The following is a 17,344-nucleotide window of genomic DNA, read 5'->3' on the forward strand; positions in this document are numbered from 1 at the left end:
ACCTTCTGCATCTTCTTCATCTAGGGAGGTAGAATCATCTTCATCTTGAGATGCCTTTAGAGCAATGCTCTTTCTTACTTTCGCATCCTCATCCTCTTGCATTTTGGACTTAAGTTTCAGCTCATAAGAGATTAGAGAATTAATAAGAGATTCAATAGGCATAGTATTCAAATCTTTAGTCTCCTCAATAGCAGTCACTTTATTTTCCCAATCATTGGACAAGGCATTCAGGATTTTTCTATTTTTCTCACCAAGAGAATATTCTTTTTCTAGCACCTCTAAATCCTTAATGAGGTCATTGAATCTACAATACATCTCATCAATGTTTTCATGAGGTTGCATCTTGAAAAATTCATACTTTGTAACTAAAATGGATTTCTTTTGTTCTCTAACATTCTCACAACCTTCATGAATTTCTCTCAGTTTATCCCAAATTTCCTTGGCTGACTTGCAGCCTTTGACTCTAATAGATTCATTTGAGTTTAAAGCACAATATAACACATTCATGGCTTTTGCATTTAATGTGAGATGAGCTCTATCCGCAGCAGTCAGTTCATTTCTTATTTTTGGTCTAGATTTCTGAGTATTTTCATCTATAAGAGAGGCATCATATGGACCTTCACTAATAATAAACCACAATTCAATATCAATAGATTGCAAAAAAATAATCATTCTTTCTTTCCAACTCACATAATTTGACCCATTAAACATAGGTGGTCTAATGACAGAATGTCCTTCAAAGAACATAGCATTGTTGGTTGTCATCTTTACTCCAAAGCCGATTGAGCTTAATTTCTAGGAGACCAAGCTCTGATACCAATTGTAAGGCCCGAAGACAACCAATGAGACAATTAACAAGAAAGCAAGGCTGCTTGGGAGTAGAAGAGATAATCAATTTAAAGAGTACAAACGTAACAGTAAGTAAATAAAAAGGAAGGAATTGCAAACCAATTAACCACACAGCTCCTCTTGAGCTTGTAGATTAATTCAAACAAGCTACTTCAAGTTGATGAATTACAATCACTCTTGTGTACAAAGGAAGGTTCACCTCCTCCTTGCCCCGAAATCCACTCGGTCAAGCCAGGACGTTTTACTATCCCTCAGGACAACCCTCACAGAGCTACACTCATGAAAGATTCACTCACAAATGAAAAGCTTACAAGAACCTCACACCACTAAGACTACAAATCTTCTTTGAAGAGTATTTTCTCACTAAAATCTCTCTAGATCCTTTGTATCTTCAGTGTGCCAAAGTTGTTTGAAATATCTGACCAACCACTATTTATATAGAGCCAAGAAAGTGCCTCATAAATGCTTCCAACGGATAGAAAGTAGCTGAACAGTCAACTATCCGTTGGCAGTGTCGGACGTCCGATAGCCCTGTTTTATGCGTCCGACAGCAGGCAGAGAGTTTAAGAGATTTTCTTCAATTCTTTCGGACGTCCGGTAGGCTGGTTTTCTGCCTCCGAAGGTATGATGTAAAACTGGGAATTTTTCTTCAATTCTTTCGGACGTCCGGTAGGCTGGTTTTCTGCGTCCGAAGATACTCAATGGTTGTCGGACGTCCGATGCAGTCTTTTTGAGCGTCCGACAGCTTTCAGCAACCTTTGTCTTCTTTCAATAGCACTTGTTCATGAAATCATATAACTTCATAACTGAAAATATTTCTTGGAGAGATATTAGTATCATCCATTTGTTTTGTAAACATCAAAAGATAGGGATCAAAATCAACATTTTCCCCCTTTTTGATGATGACAAAACAATGGATGGAAAGAAACAAAAATAAGTATAAGCTCCCCCTCAATCATCGCAACCAAAATTTTTAAGAGCCAAACTCATAATCTCAGAGTAACTCCCCCTTACACATTGCATCCATCACTCCCCCTTTTTGTCATCATAAGATGAGAGTAATAACCAGCAACCATAATCCAACAACAATAATGGAGAATCCAATATTCCAAACAAAAACAGAGAAATGATACCAGAATTCAGCAATACCAACATACCAACATATCACAGAGAGATTAGCAAATCATCGTTAGATCAGAATAGTTCTTTTCTCTCCCTTTTTGACATCATACAGATTCAGTAGTATTCAAAAATATCAGCGAAAACTCAGATCAAAGTATCAGAAATATCAAAAGAAAAAAAAATATTGTGAACAAGAATCACTGCAATGATTAACAAAATCTCCTACTTGTTAAAGTTAGCATCATGTCTAACTATCCACATGCATTTCATGCCTTTTTTTATATTCTTTCTCACTTAGCAATCACTTTTCATGTGACCTTTTTGACAACAGAAATTACACATAATCAAGGAGTGATTCACATGAATGGGTTTAATAAATCTGACTTGCCTTTTCCTGTGGATAGCAAATTCATTGGAATTAGAATTCAATCAATTCTTTTGAAAACAGACTTGTTTCTTGTGTTTAAGCAACTCATTTAGACCATCCATTCTTCTTTTCAAATCACCTTGTTCCTTTTTGAACAATTCACAAAGCTTTGTTTTTCTATCAAGCTCAAAGTGTAAAGCAGTCTCACTCTTTTTGAAGTAATCATTTTCAGCTTTCAACTTTTTATTTTGTTGAAAAAGATTTGCATTATCTCGAAGCAAAAAACTAATTTTCTGTTTTAACTCCTTGTTTCTAGCATAAGATTCTTTCAAACTATCATGCAATTTTATAATGAAAGATTCAAGATTATCATCAGTTTCATCATCACTTTCAAATTGAGAGTTACAAGATGTTACCTCATCATCTCCAATGGCCATAAAAGCCAATTGAGCAGATTCTTCATCCTCTTCAATTTCACCATCGGAGTTGCACTCATTCCATGTGAATTGAAATTTGTTGAATCTTGGTTTTCTTCCTTCTTTCTTCTTCATCACTGGACATTCACTTGCATAGTGTCCAGGTTGGCCGCATTCAAAGCACTTATCAGTTTGCTTTTTGTTAAACTCCAGCTTCCCTTTGTTTCGCAGGTTGTTGAACTGATTTGGGAGTGAATTGCTAGGTCCACATTTTCTAAATCTCCTCTTGTTGAGTATTCGTTTGAAACTTCTTGTGATGAGTGCGATATCATTGTCATCACCTTCTGCATCTTCTTCATCTAGGGAGGTAGAATCATCTTCATCTTGAGATGCCTTTAGAGCAATGCTCTTTCTTACTTTCGCATCCTCATCCTCTTGCATTTTGGACTTAAGTTTCAGCTCATAAGAGGTTAAAGAATTAATAAGAGATTCAATAGGCATAGTATTCAAATCTTTAGTCTCCTCAATAGCAGTCACTTTATTTTCCCAATCATTGGACAAGGCATTCAGGATTTTTCTATTTTTCTCACCAAGAGAATATTCTTTTTCTAGCACCTCTAAATCCTTAATGAGGTCATTGAATCTACAATACATCTCATCAATGTTTTCATGAGGTTGCATCTTGAAAAATTCATACTTTGTAACTAAAATGGATTTCTTTTGTTCTCTAACATTCTCACAACCTTCATGAATTTCTCTCAGTTTATCCCAAATTTCCTTGGCTGACTTGCAGCCTTTGACTCTAATAGATTCATTTGAGTTTAAAGCACAATATAACACATTCATGGCTTTTGCATTTAATGTGAGATGAGCTCTATCCGCAGCATTCAGTTCATTTCTTATTTTTGGTCTAGATTTCTGAGTATTTTCATCTATAAGAGAGGCATCATATGGACCTTCACTAATAATAAACCACAATTCAATATCAATAGATTGCAAAAAAATAATCATTCTTTCTTTCCAACTCACATAATTTGACCCATTAAACATAGGTGGTCTAATGACAGAATGTCCTTCAAAGAACATAGCATTGTTGGTTGTCATCTTTACTCCAAAGCCGATTGAGCTTAATTTCTAGGAGACCAAGCTCTGATACCAATTGTAAGGCCCGAAGACAACCAATGAGACAATTAACAAGAAAGCAAGGCTGCTTGGGAGTAGAAGAGATAATCAATTTAAAGAGTATAAACGTAACAGTAAGTAAATAAAAAAGAAGGAATTGCAAACCAATTAACCACACAGCTCCTCTTGAGCTTGTAGATTAATTCAAACAAGCTACTTCAAGTTGATGAATTACAATCACTCTTGTGTACAAAGGAAGGTTCACCTCCTCCTTGCCCCGAAATCCACTCGGTCAAGCCAGGACGTTTTACTATCCCTCAGGACAACCCTCACAGAGCTACACTCATGAAAGATTCACTCACAAATGAAAAGCTTACAAGAACCTCACACCACTAAGACTACAAATCTTCTTTGAAGAGTATTTTCTCACTAAAATCTCTCTAGATCCTTTGTATATTGTGGCGACCCCACTTCCCCCTGAGGCGAACCAAAGGGTTGGCGGGCCGTCTGCCCAGCTCTCGCCAGGACTCACGCACGCACACTAACCCAAATCCTATCGAAGAATAGCCTAACTATTACAATGTCGCTTCCTTTCAAAATAAGTCAACATCTACCACATTAACTTCAGAGACAACAAGGAACTTAAAATCGCCAATCTATGGCCCTTAGACATCACATGCTCTAGAACCAAGGAATAAGGTCGTTCGTATCTAGTTACATCAATCCATAATTCACAAACACAAATATATTATCCAACCTCCGAAATAGGGTTTACACATTTTCCAGCTTCAAGCGGCAATCCAAAAACAAAAGTACAGAATTCAAGTTAAAACACAATACAAGCCTACACAATAGCCATAATATTCGTTACATCCCATACGAGAAGAAAAGAAACATGAATAAGTCTCAGCGCTTTCAGTCTCCAGAACCTATTAAGGAAAACAAATACGTGGGGTGAGCTAAAGCTCAGTGGTGCCCCAAAACATGCAATCACATAAATCAAACAGCGGTTAATAATTTAAATCAAATTGAAACAGTTAGGAAAGCGTGTAACAGCACAAGGTAGGATACAAGGGCTCTCAGGAGCCATTTTCCACGTTTGATCAGATACCATCGTAGTTGACCCTCCGTCAACTTTCCCTACTTAATTTCCATGTAGATACACTTATTTTAAACCTAACCCGTCACCGTTCATACCTCTGCTTTGGGCCCAAACTTCATCTACCGACGCAGTATACTCGAGATATACCCGTAATAAAATTTTGTCGAAGGATTCACCTATCGACTTTATTGTAGATCGATTCAGATGTCGAGGGATTCACCCAACGACTCACTACATTTAGATTCAAGGTTTTTGTAGATCGATTCAGATGTCGAGGGATTCACCCAACGACTCACTACATTTAGATTCACGGATTCATTAGAGAATGTTTCACACATGTCACCACTCGAACGGCTAGTGCGATAAAGTACACACTGCTCACTTCGATGGATCAAAAATCATTTATTGCATTTTGACAATTATCACATAGCGAATTGATAAAGCGCTTAACCACATAACATAGAACAAGCAGGGACACTCACCAAGAGTGAAGTTCAGATATTGGATTGAGGATCGAATTCCGCGTCCTCGTAAAATCCTAGAATATCAGAATTTAAGCCATAAGTCTTCTATTGGAACTTTTGGCTTGCACATGTAGAGTTTTCTAGCATGTTGCTAGTTTACTTTTTCTCAAAATATTTTACTTGGAATCGAGCTTGTGAGAACCGTACAATATTTCTTATAATATTCCTGGAATACTTTTCCTCGAAGAAAATACTATTATTATTTTCTTAAAATAAGTCGGCAAGATATTTAATATCAAGGCTAGAAGTATACCTTGAGAAAAAGTTCCTTTGAGTGGCGGTGCTTGCAAAATCTTTGCTAAGGCTTTAGGGTAAGGTCTATTGAAAAATGTTGCTAGAATAAGGTTTTTCTTTTCTTCTTGCCAAGCAGGTTGCTACGTTTAAAACCAAAATGATCGAGTTTCACCTTTTAAATTTTCCTTAGTTCCGACTAGCCTTAAACGATTTATAACGAAGGAAGGAATTTGGAACAAAACTAAGGTTTTGAGTCTGGGAGAATCATTTCCCCAAATTGATAAGGCTAGTTTAACTTAAGGGATAAAAGTCATGTTGCCCAAGTTTCTAAGGCAAAAATAGTAGACGCTATGTTTAGCAATATGATGCTAAATCTGTACCGTTCGAGACTTAAAGCAAAATATTTTTCATTTACTTAGTCAAGCGTTTACTTGGAGTCACAAGGTCGGTACAACTTCTCACATTTTCGATTCCAATCCAAAATCACGTTTTCTCAATATTGCACAATTAGAATTTAAACAGTAATAACACTAGGGCTCGTCAATTCTTAGCCCTGTGTTCCAACAAATTTATATCTAAGCATAAGCAGGAAAATTTACCAAGGCTTCGTCAATACTTAGCACTTGATAATCAGTACTTATATCAACTCACAGTTTCACAAAATAGTAGCACAGATTTCCAAACAAATTTCAGCAATTCAGTTATCCATGCAGGATGGGAATTCATAGAGCCCACCGTCAACAATTTCCAATAAATCAACCATCAATTCAAAAGTGGGAATTCGTAGAGCCCACCGTCAACAATTTCGACACATTATGCTCCAATGAAAATAATGTCGACCATTAGCTTTGCGAACCTTGGAATACGAGTAGAAATTGTTTCACTAGCCAGGCTTAAGCATACGTTTAGCAAGTACCTTCTTACCCTCTAATCCTTTGAAAATTTCAGGAACACCCTAGGGTCAAACCACAATTCAGTCAAGAGTTTGAACCACTAGTAATATAAGGTCCCAATCCGAATTCAAGTGGAGATTTAAAATGAAACAGGTCATTCATGCCAAACAGTTTACTTTGAAAATTCACCGACAGTAGTACACATGGAGTAAAAATACGAAATTTCTACAGGGCGAAGATCTATGATTCTAGTTTCAAATGCCGCTGACGGCGCCTTAAACGGATTTTCCTACCCCAAGATATAACCGTTTTATCGAGACTGGTCAGGGACTTCCGAAAATCTGGAGTTTCATTTTTCACTTATGAAAAACTCCTTTTTCTTTTCTTTTCACACCAAAAGTTTTTATTCAAACCATCGTACATTTCTTATAGGGCTCCAAAACAACATATTTCAAGCATCATTTTTCAAGAAAAATTTCCAAGAACCAAGCAAATTTTCAACTCAATTCTCGGCTGTCTCAACGAAAATTCCAGCAATTGTATACTAGCGTTTTTGGTTTCAGCTTTACATGTACTAATTGGTTCATTGCTGAACAAATTGTATATCTTAAAATTTGTATCTCTTATGAAATTCTGAGCCATCATAATCCAAGGAAATAAAATAAATTTCCAGAAACAAATTGAATTTTTCCAACGATATTGAAATTCTGGTTCATACCCCTTCGGCTATCACCCAAAATTTCCAGCAATCAATCTACTTTAGTTCGAATTTTTCCCTTGGTTTAATTATGGTGTTAGTTACTCAAATTCAGTATTTAAACACATAGCAAGATAATGAACAATTCCAGCTTAAGAGTTGAATTTAAACCATGGTTACAAACCCCAAAATTTCCAGGTTTAAACCTCACGGCTTCTCTCAAGATTTCCAGAAATAACAATGGTTCTAAAACAGAATTTTCTTTGGTTAAAGCAGAATTTTTGGTACTCTATTAGGACATGTAAACACGTAGCTAGCTAGTAGAGGTTTTCAAATCAAATCCAGGTTCAAGCTACTATTGTACTCAACTAACACAAATCCAGAAATTTTACCAACTATTCTCGAATGATCATTCATGAACCAAATTTTTCGGCTTTCCTTTTATTTTCCAAGTAATCCAGGCTAATTAAATTCATGCATGACTCTAATCATAATAATCATCCGAGATTCGATTAGTTAATCACCCATGCATGCTCAATTCATTTCCGGAAAACACATTAGAGCTGCACTTCCAATCATCTTCTCGGCTAAGACATTTTCCTCCTAAAACAGAAGTTTCTTAAGCTTTACCATTATCATCCGAAAGCACAATCAACATGCATGGTCTTAATCATCCAGTTTTTATTCAGCTAAGTACACTTAGGTGCTCAGATTGTCACTGGAAAAACAAAAGTGAAGCCGCATTTCCAATCAGCTTCTCAGCCGAAACATTTACTTCCAAAACAGATTTCCTAAGACTTTGATTTCATTAATCGGCTGTCTAAACCATGCATGCATGTCCCTAATGGTTTCAATCTACCTCTGATAACTCCTAAAATGATCCAGAAATTTACCTCACAACTAGTCAAGCTTTCACACGAAATTCTGGAAAATGTTTTCCTCCTCTCGGCTCACAAGCACGCGACAGGGTAGTGGTCCTGGTTCAGTGGGTTGCGGCTGGAATTGGCGAGGTGCAGAGTGGTTAAGGTTGCAGTTGTGATGTTGGTCTGAAGTTATCGAAGGTGGTGATGGTTCTCTGGTTTCTCCCTCAGCTTACGGACAAGACAAAAGGAAAATGCAACTCGCGGACAGCACCGGAAATCTTCCTCCTTCAGCTCCTCTTTGTCGATAATAACTAAGCAGAAGAGGGATGTGTTTTGTGGTCTGAGTTATAGAATGGGACTGACTGAGATGTGCCGTGGTTATGTATGTGTTTTGTGGCTAGAATTTGGTAGAGTGTGAAGATGGTTTTACGTATGGAATTGGAGAGTTTCTGATTGGTTAAGTGGGCGGCAATGGAAGGCTGAACAAGGGAATGTTTGGCCGAGCATTGTGAGGTTGTGGTATAGTGGAGGTTTTGTGAAATTGTGGAGGGCATTTTGGTCCATTCACTTTGCCCCCTAACCTCTTCTCAATCCTCAATTCTATCTTAAATCCAATACTTATCACCAATTGAAATTTGAAAGCCTAATTCTACACTAATATACCGAAACCGTTTTATCGAATATAATCGGTTACGAATTAATATTAAGGTTCCTAACATTTGTACTTTATTAACTTATTAAAATCAAGTTTGACCTTGTTATAAAAATCTAACATTTAACGTTAGTACTAATAGGAATTTATTTTGAGGAAATTAAGGTTATCGATTGGTTGTCCTTTAAATTGTTTGAGTCAAGGAAATTAAGATCCTAATTTTTTTTTTATATGTTAGTACGAAGAATTAATTCTTAACTCTAAGATATTAATTTAGTATAGTAAAACTAAGAAATTCATAGTCTAGGGAGATTATATCATTCTTCATTTATAACGTGCGTTTAACTACTTATTTGAAAACAAGAAAACATATATAACTCAAGAATTATTAACTTAGTGTAGCAAAGCTAAGTGCTTTAATAGTTAGCACCGTTATGTTATTTTGCACACAAAAATTATTTTTATATACTTGTTTACAACAAATGAACTAACGTGGTAGATTAGAATAAGAATTACGAAGGAATTATGCACTAGTATATAAAAGTGAGTGAAAGTAATACTAGAAAAGATTTAAAGAATACGAAGGCTAAATAAAAGTGAAGTCGAAGTAAGCATTGGTATTTCTGCAAAATTCAAGGTTCTCACATCCTCCCCTCCTTACAAGAATTTTGCCCTCAAAATTCATTCTTTCTAAGGAAATAAATTGGGGTGCTTCCTTCGCATTTCCTCTTCTAATTCCCAGGTTGCTTCCTCAAGTCCATGATTTCTCCAAAGAATCTTCACCAGAGGAATTTTCTTGTTCCTTAGCTCCTTCACTTCTCTTTCCAAAATCTTGACTGGTCCTTCTTCATAGCTTAACGTCTCATCCACCTCAATTCCTTCTAGTTGCAGCACATGGCTTGGGTCAGGGTAATATTTCCTAAGCATGGATACATGAAATACATCGTGAATCCTAGCCATGCTTGCAGGCAATTTCAGCTGGTATGCTACATTCCCAACTTTCCTCAAAATTTCAAAAGGTCCGATATACCTTGGCTTCAGTTTCTTACCTTTCTTAGATACTACTCCGCTCTTCAAGGGTTTAACTCTTAGGAAAACCTTGTCCCCTATTTCAAACTCCAAATCTTTCCTCCTTGTGTCGGCGTAGCTCTTTTGTCTACTTTGGGCAATTTGAAGCCTTTCTCTAATTAGTTTCACCTTCTCCTGGGCTTCTTCTATCCAAGGTATGGCTGTAGGGTCTATAATCTTCTTTTCTCCAACTTCATCCCAATGAATCGGAGATCGACACCTTCTCCCGTACAAAGCTTCATAAGGTGCCATTTGAATCGAAGCCTGATAGCTATTATTATATGCAAATTCTACCAAGGTCATATATTTACTCCATTTACCTCCAAAATCCAATATACACGATCTCAGTAGGTCCTCCAAGGTTTGGATTGTCCTTTCCGATTGCCCGTCGGTTTGGGGATGGTACGCAGTACTAAATTTCAACTTGGTCCCCAAAGACTCTTGGAATTTCTGCCAAAAACGCGAGACAAACCTTGGATCTCGGTCGGACACGATACTCACTGGAATACCATGTAGCCTTAGGATCTCTTCTGTGTACAACTTGACCAATTTCTCCAATGAAAAACTCATGCTCACAGGTAGGAAATGTGCAGACTTAGTGAGCCGATCGACTATTACCCAAATTGCGTCAAACCCTTTTTGACTTTTTGGCAATCCCGTGACAAAATCCATTGTGATATGTTCCCATTTCCATTCAGGGATTTCTAACGGTTGCAACAAACCAGAGGGCTTCTGATGCTCTGCTTTTACTTGTTGACAAGTTAAACATTTCTGTACATACTCTGCCACATCCTTTTTCAAACCTTCCCACCAATATAAACTCTTCACATCATGATACATCTTGGTCACTCCTGGATGTATAGTATACTTTGATCGATGTGATTCTTCCAAAATTTCTTTTCTGATCTCTTCATCTGCCGGAATCACAATACGATCTCGGAACCTCAATACACCTTCAGATCCCAATTTAAAATCTAGGATTTCCCCTTTTTGCACTTTTTCCAAATTCTTCTGAATCACAGGGTCCGATTTCTGAGCCTCCTTAATATGCTCTATTAATGGTGATTTCAGAGATAGATTCCCAAATAATATCTTCGATTTCTCCAAGCGAGGATTCCAACTACTTATTTCTTCTAGCATGTCCCATTCTTTAACCATCAACCCCGCTATTTGGGCCTTTCTACTTAAAGCATCAGCTACCACATTTGCTTTGCCTGGATGGTAGTTGATCGAACAATCATAATCTTCCAAAAATTCTACCCATCGCCTTTGTCTCAAGTTCAGTTCCTTTTGGGAGAACAAATACTTGAGGCTCTTATGATCTGTAAAAACCTCAAAAGTCACGCCATACAAGTAGTGTCTCCATTTCTTTAGGGCGAAAATCACCGCTGCTAACTCTAGGTCATGAGTTGGGTAGTTCTGTTCATGAGGCTTCAATCTCCTGGAAGCATAAGCAATTACTTTACCCTTTTGCATTAAAACACATCCGAGACCTTCTCCTGAGGCATCGGAGTACACGGCATAACCTTCGACTCCGTCAGGTAACACCAAAACAGGAGCGGATGTTAAACGTCTCTTTAACTCCTGAAAACTTGACTCGCATTTTGGAGTCCAGATAAACTTATTTCCTTTCTTGGTTAACTCGGTCATAGGTCCTGAAATCTTCGAAAAATCCTTGATAAATCGCCTATAATAACCTGCTAAACCCAAGAAACTTCTGATTTCAGTTGGAGTTTCTGGCCGCTTCCAATTCATAACGGCTTCAACTTTTGCCGGATCCACGGCAATTCCATCTTTGGAAACCTTATGCCCTAAAAAGGAAATCTCTTCTAACCAAAACTCGCACTTGCTGAATTTTGCATACAACTTATGTTCTCTTAGTATCTGCAATACTATCTCCAAGTGCTTAACGTGTTCCTCCTGAGTCTTGGAGTATATCAAAATATCATCTATGAAAACTACTACAAATTGGTCCAGGTATTTCTTAAAAATTCTCTGCATCAAATCCATAAATGCAGCTGGTGCATTAGTTAAACCAAAAGGCATGACTGCGAACTCAAAATGTCCATATCTTGTACTAAAAGCAGTCTTGGGTATGTCTTCCTTCTTAATCTTCAGCTGGTAATACCCTTGCCTTAAATCCAACTTAGAGAAGACCACTGATCCTTGCAGTTGGTCGAACAAACTATCAATCAACGGTAGAGGGTATTTATTCTTAATAGTAACCTCATTTAACCCTCGGTAATCGATACATAGCCTCAAACTCCCGTCCTTTTTCTTAACAAATAGAACGGGTGCTCCCCACGGTGAGTCACTTTCCTTCACGAAACCTTTCTCCAACAGGTCTTGTAATTGGATTTTCAACTCTTTAAGCTCGGCAGGAGCCATTCGGTACGGAGTCTTAGAAATTGGAGCCGTTCCAGGCACCAAGTCGATCTTAAACTCTACCTCTCTCTCTGGTGGTAAAGTCATTAATTCTTCAGGAAAGACGTCCGGAAAATCCCGTACTACGGGTACATCCTCTAATTTTACTTGATCACGGGGAGTATTAATCAAGAAGGCTAGAAAACCTTGAGCTCCTTTAGATAACATTTTCCTTGCTCGTATTCCCGAGACCATAGCAGAAGATGCTAACCTACCTTTAACATCTAACCTCAGGGTTGCTTCTCCAGGTATACAAAACTCCACTATTTTTTCTCGGCAGTCAAGCTTAGCATGATGGTGACCTAGGAAATCCATTCCTATGATAACATCGTAACCTTTTATATCCAAACTGATCAGGTCCACTAACATTTTTCGCTCTCCAATCCAGAATTCGCAATTCCTATAGGTCAAGTTAGTGGTTACCTTCTTATTACCCATTGGTGTCCTAACTTCAAGATCATAGGGTAATCTAACGGGTTGCACATCTATTCCAGACATAAAAGATGGATTTACAAATGAATGCGTTGCACCAGGGTCAATTAACACTTTAGCTAATCTATGAAAAATTGGAAGTGTACCTTCCACAACTTCCGAGGAATCAGGTACGGGTTGATCATCTATAGCGTACACTCTGGCAGGAACTGTTGGCCTGCTCCCTCCAGAAGTGTTTGGTCTAGCTTTCTGAGGAGTCCCTTCCTGCACCTTTGGACATCCTGAGATTTGGTGCTCACTACTTCCACATCTCAAGCACCTTCCTTGCCTCTTCCAGCAACTATCCATAGAATGACCAGGTTTCTTGCAATAAGCACATGTCACTTGAGGAACTATTGCTCTACCCCCTTGCGGCCGATTCCTAGGTTGTCCTATTCCAATTGGCCCCCCTCTAGCTCCAATATTTCGTCCTCTTGCATTCCTGGCCCCGTTTCCTCTTGCTTGGGCGCCTCGGGGTGCTCCAGAACTATTCACTCCACTAGTTCCTCGGCCCACTTTGGCCGGGGGAGCATTTCCAAAAGTCGGCTCCCGACTACTGCTAGGAGCAAATCTTTTCTTGGACTGAAAAGACTTCACTTGAGCTCTGGCTACTTCAACTCGCTGCGCTCTTTCAACAGCCTCAGCGAAGGTATCTATTCTTATAGCGGCTAAGCTTTCCTGTAGTTCCACATTCAAACCCTGCACAAACCTCCGAACACGCCTTTGCTCGGTGGCTATCAACTCAGGTGCAAAGCGTGACAGCTTTGTGAACTGGACTTCATACTCGGCGACACTCATCGCCCCTTGTTTGCATCTAATAAAATCATCCTCTCTCTTCTCCTGAATGAGAGGTGGAAGGAATTTGGCATTGAACTCCCTTGTGAAGTTCGCCCAAGTCCTTGGCGTATGGTTAGTCTCCCATGTAACCCTTACTAGATTCCACCAGGAGCGAGCAGCTCCCTCAAACTGGAAGGTAGCAAAAGTCACTTTTCGCTCCTCGGTATAGTTCAAGGCAGCGAAAATCTCAGTGATTCTCTCCCACCAGCCTTCGGCCACTTCCGGCTCGGGTCCTCCATAAAATTTGGGAGGTCCAAATTTCAGAAATCTTTCCAGTGCCCGATCATCGGAGTCAACTGGGCCTCCTGGTTGATGCACTGGTTCAGTGGTTTGGCGATCAGTCAATCGCTCGAGAACTTCAGTAATACGGTCGATTGCGGTGGCCACCCGGTCTCCGGCCACACCTTCCTGCCCTTGGTCTTGATCGACCTCGGGTTCCCTATCACCACCCGCTTCCGGGTGTTGTCTAGTGGGTCTTCCCCGGCTCCTTCCTATTACTTGGCGATCCATATTCTAAATATGCCTATTACGGAAGGATAGGCCAATTAGGCAAAAGTATTATTTATTTATGATTATTACCATTCTTTTTGATAAATAAAATCAATATGGAAATAGAGAAAAGATAAATAAAACACTTAACATATAATTCCACAGAAAAGTCATACAAATAACAAGTTGGGACATTTCCAGAAGTAAGGCACATAGACTAGCAAAATACGTACAGATAATCCCTTATACAAAAATTAGGGATATTGTGCCTCAGAGGTAAGTCATCCACCTAGACAAAACTTGATGACATAACTAATGTCCCTTTCCTAGCCTTCTATGTCTAGTGTAACCAGGTAAGTCCTAATCTAACCCTGAGCAGGGCTATCCGGAGCAACGTCCTCCTCCGGATCCTCCTCCGGGTCCTCCTCTGGGTCCTCCTCCGGATCCTCCTCTATCCCTGCCTGCTCACCACCCTGAATAAAGCTAGTGGCCTCATCCATCATCATCGCAGCATCAGCCCTGATGCCTGCGCTCCTATCCCGCATCCTCTCTGCTAATCGAGTCGCCCTAGCCTTTTGCCGCTCTATCTCCAAGCGAGCAGCCTCCAGTAGATGATGCTCAGCAGTGAGCCTAACCTCTAAATCAGCTATGCGGTCAAACTGAGTATCCACCATTATACCCAGCTCCTCCACGTCCTGGATCAGGATGGAGTTAGCGTCCCTCAAGTGGTGGCGCTCATCGTCTAAGGATAACACTAGCTCATTGGGATACGCGTACATGGCTCGGCACTGGCACCTAGGGTGCCTGTCAGCAGGTGAGTAACGTATATGAGCTCCTCCACCTCGTGGCCTGTAGGAGATGGATCTAAGCGGCTCCGCATGTCCATTAGCCGCACTACCCCCGTTAGCATGTCCGTTTCCATTTTCCATACCTACAAAATGATCAAAACTTAAAGGTTAGAACTTAAATAGCTAATTGGATCGGATATCACTTAACGTATAACTAAGGTCTCCATTCTTATTTCTAGAGAGGATTAGGGTTTCTAACACATCTATTAAGTCTCTTGAATAGCTTTTCTAACCTAGGCTCTGATACCACCTGTGGCGACCCCACTTCCCCCTGAGGCGAACCAAAGGGTTGGCGGGCCGTCTGCCCAGCTCTCGCCAGGACTCACGCACGCACACTAACCCAAATCCTATCGAAGAATAGCCTAACTATTACAATGTCGCTTCCTTTCAAAATAAGTCAACATCTACCACATTAACTTCAGAGACAACAAGGAACTTAAAATCGCCAATCTATGGCCCTTAGACATCACATGCTCTAGAACCAAGGAATAAGGTCGTTCGTATCTAGTTACATCAATCCATAATTCACAAACACAAATATATTATCCAACCTCCGAAATAGGGTTTACACATTTTCCAGCTTCAAGCGGCAATCCAAAAACAAAAGTACAGAATTCAAGTTAAAACACAATACAAGCCTACACAATAGCCATAATATTCGTTACATCCCATACGAGAAGAAAAGAAACATGAATAAGTCTCAGCGCTTTCAGTCTCCAGAACCTATTAAGGAAAACAAATACGTGGGGTGAGCTAAAGCTCAGTGGTGCCCCAAAACATGCAATCACATAAATCAAACAGCGGTTAATAATTTAAATCAAATTGAAACAGTTAGGAAAGCGTGTAACAGCACAAGGTAGGATACAAGGGCTCTCAGGAGCCATTTTCCACGTTTGATCAGATACCATCGTAGTTGACCCTCCGTCAACTTTCCCTACTTAATTTCCATGTAGATACACTTATTTTAAACCTAACCCGTCACCGTTCATACCTCTGCTTTGGGCCCAAACTTCATCTACCGACGCAGTATACTCGAGATATACCCGTAATAAAATTTTGTCGAAGGATTCACCTATCGACTTTATTGTAGATCGATTCAGATGTCGAGGGATTCACCCAACGACTCACTACATTTAGATTCAAGGTTTTTGTAGATCGATTCAGATGTCGAGGGATTCACCCAACGACTCACTACATTTAGATTCATGGATTCATTAGAGAATGTTTCACACATGTCACCACTCGAACGGCTAGTGCGATAAAGTACACACTGCTCACTTCGATGGATCAAAAATCATTTATTGCATTTTGACAATTATCACATAGCGAATTGATAAAGCGCTTAACCACATAACATAGAACAAGCAGGGACACTCACCAAGAGTGAAGTTCAGATATTGGATTGAGGATCGAATTCCGCGTCCTCGTAAAATCCTAGAATATCAGAATTTAAGCCATAAGTCTTCTATTGGAACTTTTGGCTTGCACATGTAGAGTTTTCTAGCATGTTGCTAGTTTACTTTTTCTCAAAATATTTTACTTGGAATCGAGCTTGTGAGAACCGTACAATATTTCTTATAATATTCCTGGAATACTTTTCCTCGAAGAAAATACTATTATTATTTTCTTAAAATAAGTCGGCAAGATATTTAATATCAAGGCTAGAAGTATACCTTGAGAAAAAGTTCCTTTGAGTGGCGGTGCTTGCAAAATCTTTGCTAAGGCTTTAGGGTAAGGTCTATTGAAAAATGTTGCTAGAATAAGGTTTTTCTTTTCTTCTTGCCAAGCAGGTTGCTACGTTTAAAACCAAAATGATCGAGTTTCACCTTTTAAATTTTCCTTAGTTCCGACTAGCCTTAAACGATTTATAACGAAGGAAGGAATTTGGAACAAAACTAAGGTTTTGAGTCTGGGAGAATCATTTCCCCAAATTGATAAGGCTAGTTTAACTTAAGGGATAAAAGTCATGTTGCCCAAGTTTCTAAGGCAAAAATAGTAGACGCTATGTTTAGCAATATGATGCTAAATCTGTACCGTTCGAGACTTAAAGCAAAATATTTTTCATTTACTTAGTCAAGCGTTTACTTGGAGTCACAAGGTCGGTACAACTTCTCACATTTTCGATTCCAATCCAAAATCACGTTTTCTCAATATTGCACAATTAGAATTTAAACAGTAATAACACTAGGGCTCGTCAATTCTTAGCCCTGTGTTCCAACAAATTTATATCTAAGCATAAGCAGGAAAATTTACCAAGGCTTCGTCAATACTTAGCACTTGATAATCAGTACTTATATCAACTCACAGTTTCACAAAATAGTAGCACAGATTTCCAAACAAATTTCAGCAATTCAGTTATCCATGCA

General features: G+C 39.0%; 1 protein-coding gene and 2 long non-coding RNA genes across 3 annotated transcripts; all 3 read right to left on the reverse strand.

Annotated features, from left to right (window-relative positions):
* Window positions 1–4,606: 4,606 nt before the first annotated feature.
* Window positions 4,607–5,517, reverse strand: LOC140021075 (uncharacterized). The gene is made up of 2 exons (XR_011825054.1): window positions 5,461–5,517; window positions 4,607–4,805 (listed from the first exon to the last, which is right to left on the reverse strand). It is a non-coding gene; the product is annotated as an uncharacterized lncRNA (long non-coding RNA).
* Window positions 5,518–9,531: 4,014 nt separating this feature from the next.
* Window positions 9,532–15,059, reverse strand: LOC140021265 (uncharacterized). The gene is made up of 6 exons (XM_072072029.1): window positions 14,592–15,059; window positions 13,738–14,154; window positions 12,358–13,644; window positions 11,403–11,904; window positions 10,382–11,105; window positions 9,532–9,760 (listed from the first exon to the last, which is right to left on the reverse strand). Exons 1-6 carry the CDS (start codon window positions 15,057–15,059, stop codon window positions 9,532–9,534), a joined length of 3,627 nt encoding a protein of 1,208 aa, XP_071928130.1.
* Window positions 15,060–15,502: 443 nt separating this feature from the next.
* Window positions 15,503–16,413, reverse strand: LOC140021439 (uncharacterized). The gene is made up of 2 exons (XR_011825170.1): window positions 16,357–16,413; window positions 15,503–15,701 (listed from the first exon to the last, which is right to left on the reverse strand). It is a non-coding gene; the product is annotated as an uncharacterized lncRNA (long non-coding RNA).
* Window positions 16,414–17,344: the final 931 nt, after the last annotated feature.

Source organism: Coffea arabica, chromosome 11e (assembly GCF_036785885.1).
Source record: "Coffea arabica cultivar ET-39 chromosome 11e, Coffea Arabica ET-39 HiFi, whole genome shotgun sequence".
Taxonomy (NCBI): domain Eukaryota; kingdom Viridiplantae; phylum Streptophyta; class Magnoliopsida; order Gentianales; family Rubiaceae; genus Coffea; species Coffea arabica.

Coding starts and splice junctions, on each gene's coding strand:
- LOC140021265 (XM_072072029.1), bottom strand. CDS start 15,059: ATGGAAAATGGAAACGGACATGCTAACGGGGGTAGTGCGGCTAATGGA. Junction 11,905..12,357: donor CTTTACCACCAGAGAGAGAG/GTAGAGTTTAAG, acceptor GATTTGATGCAG/AGAATTTTTAAGAAATACCT. Junction 11,106..11,402: donor CTCCGATGCCTCAGGAGAAG/GTCTCGGATGTG, acceptor CAAATGTGGTAG/CTGATGCTTTAAGTAGAAAG.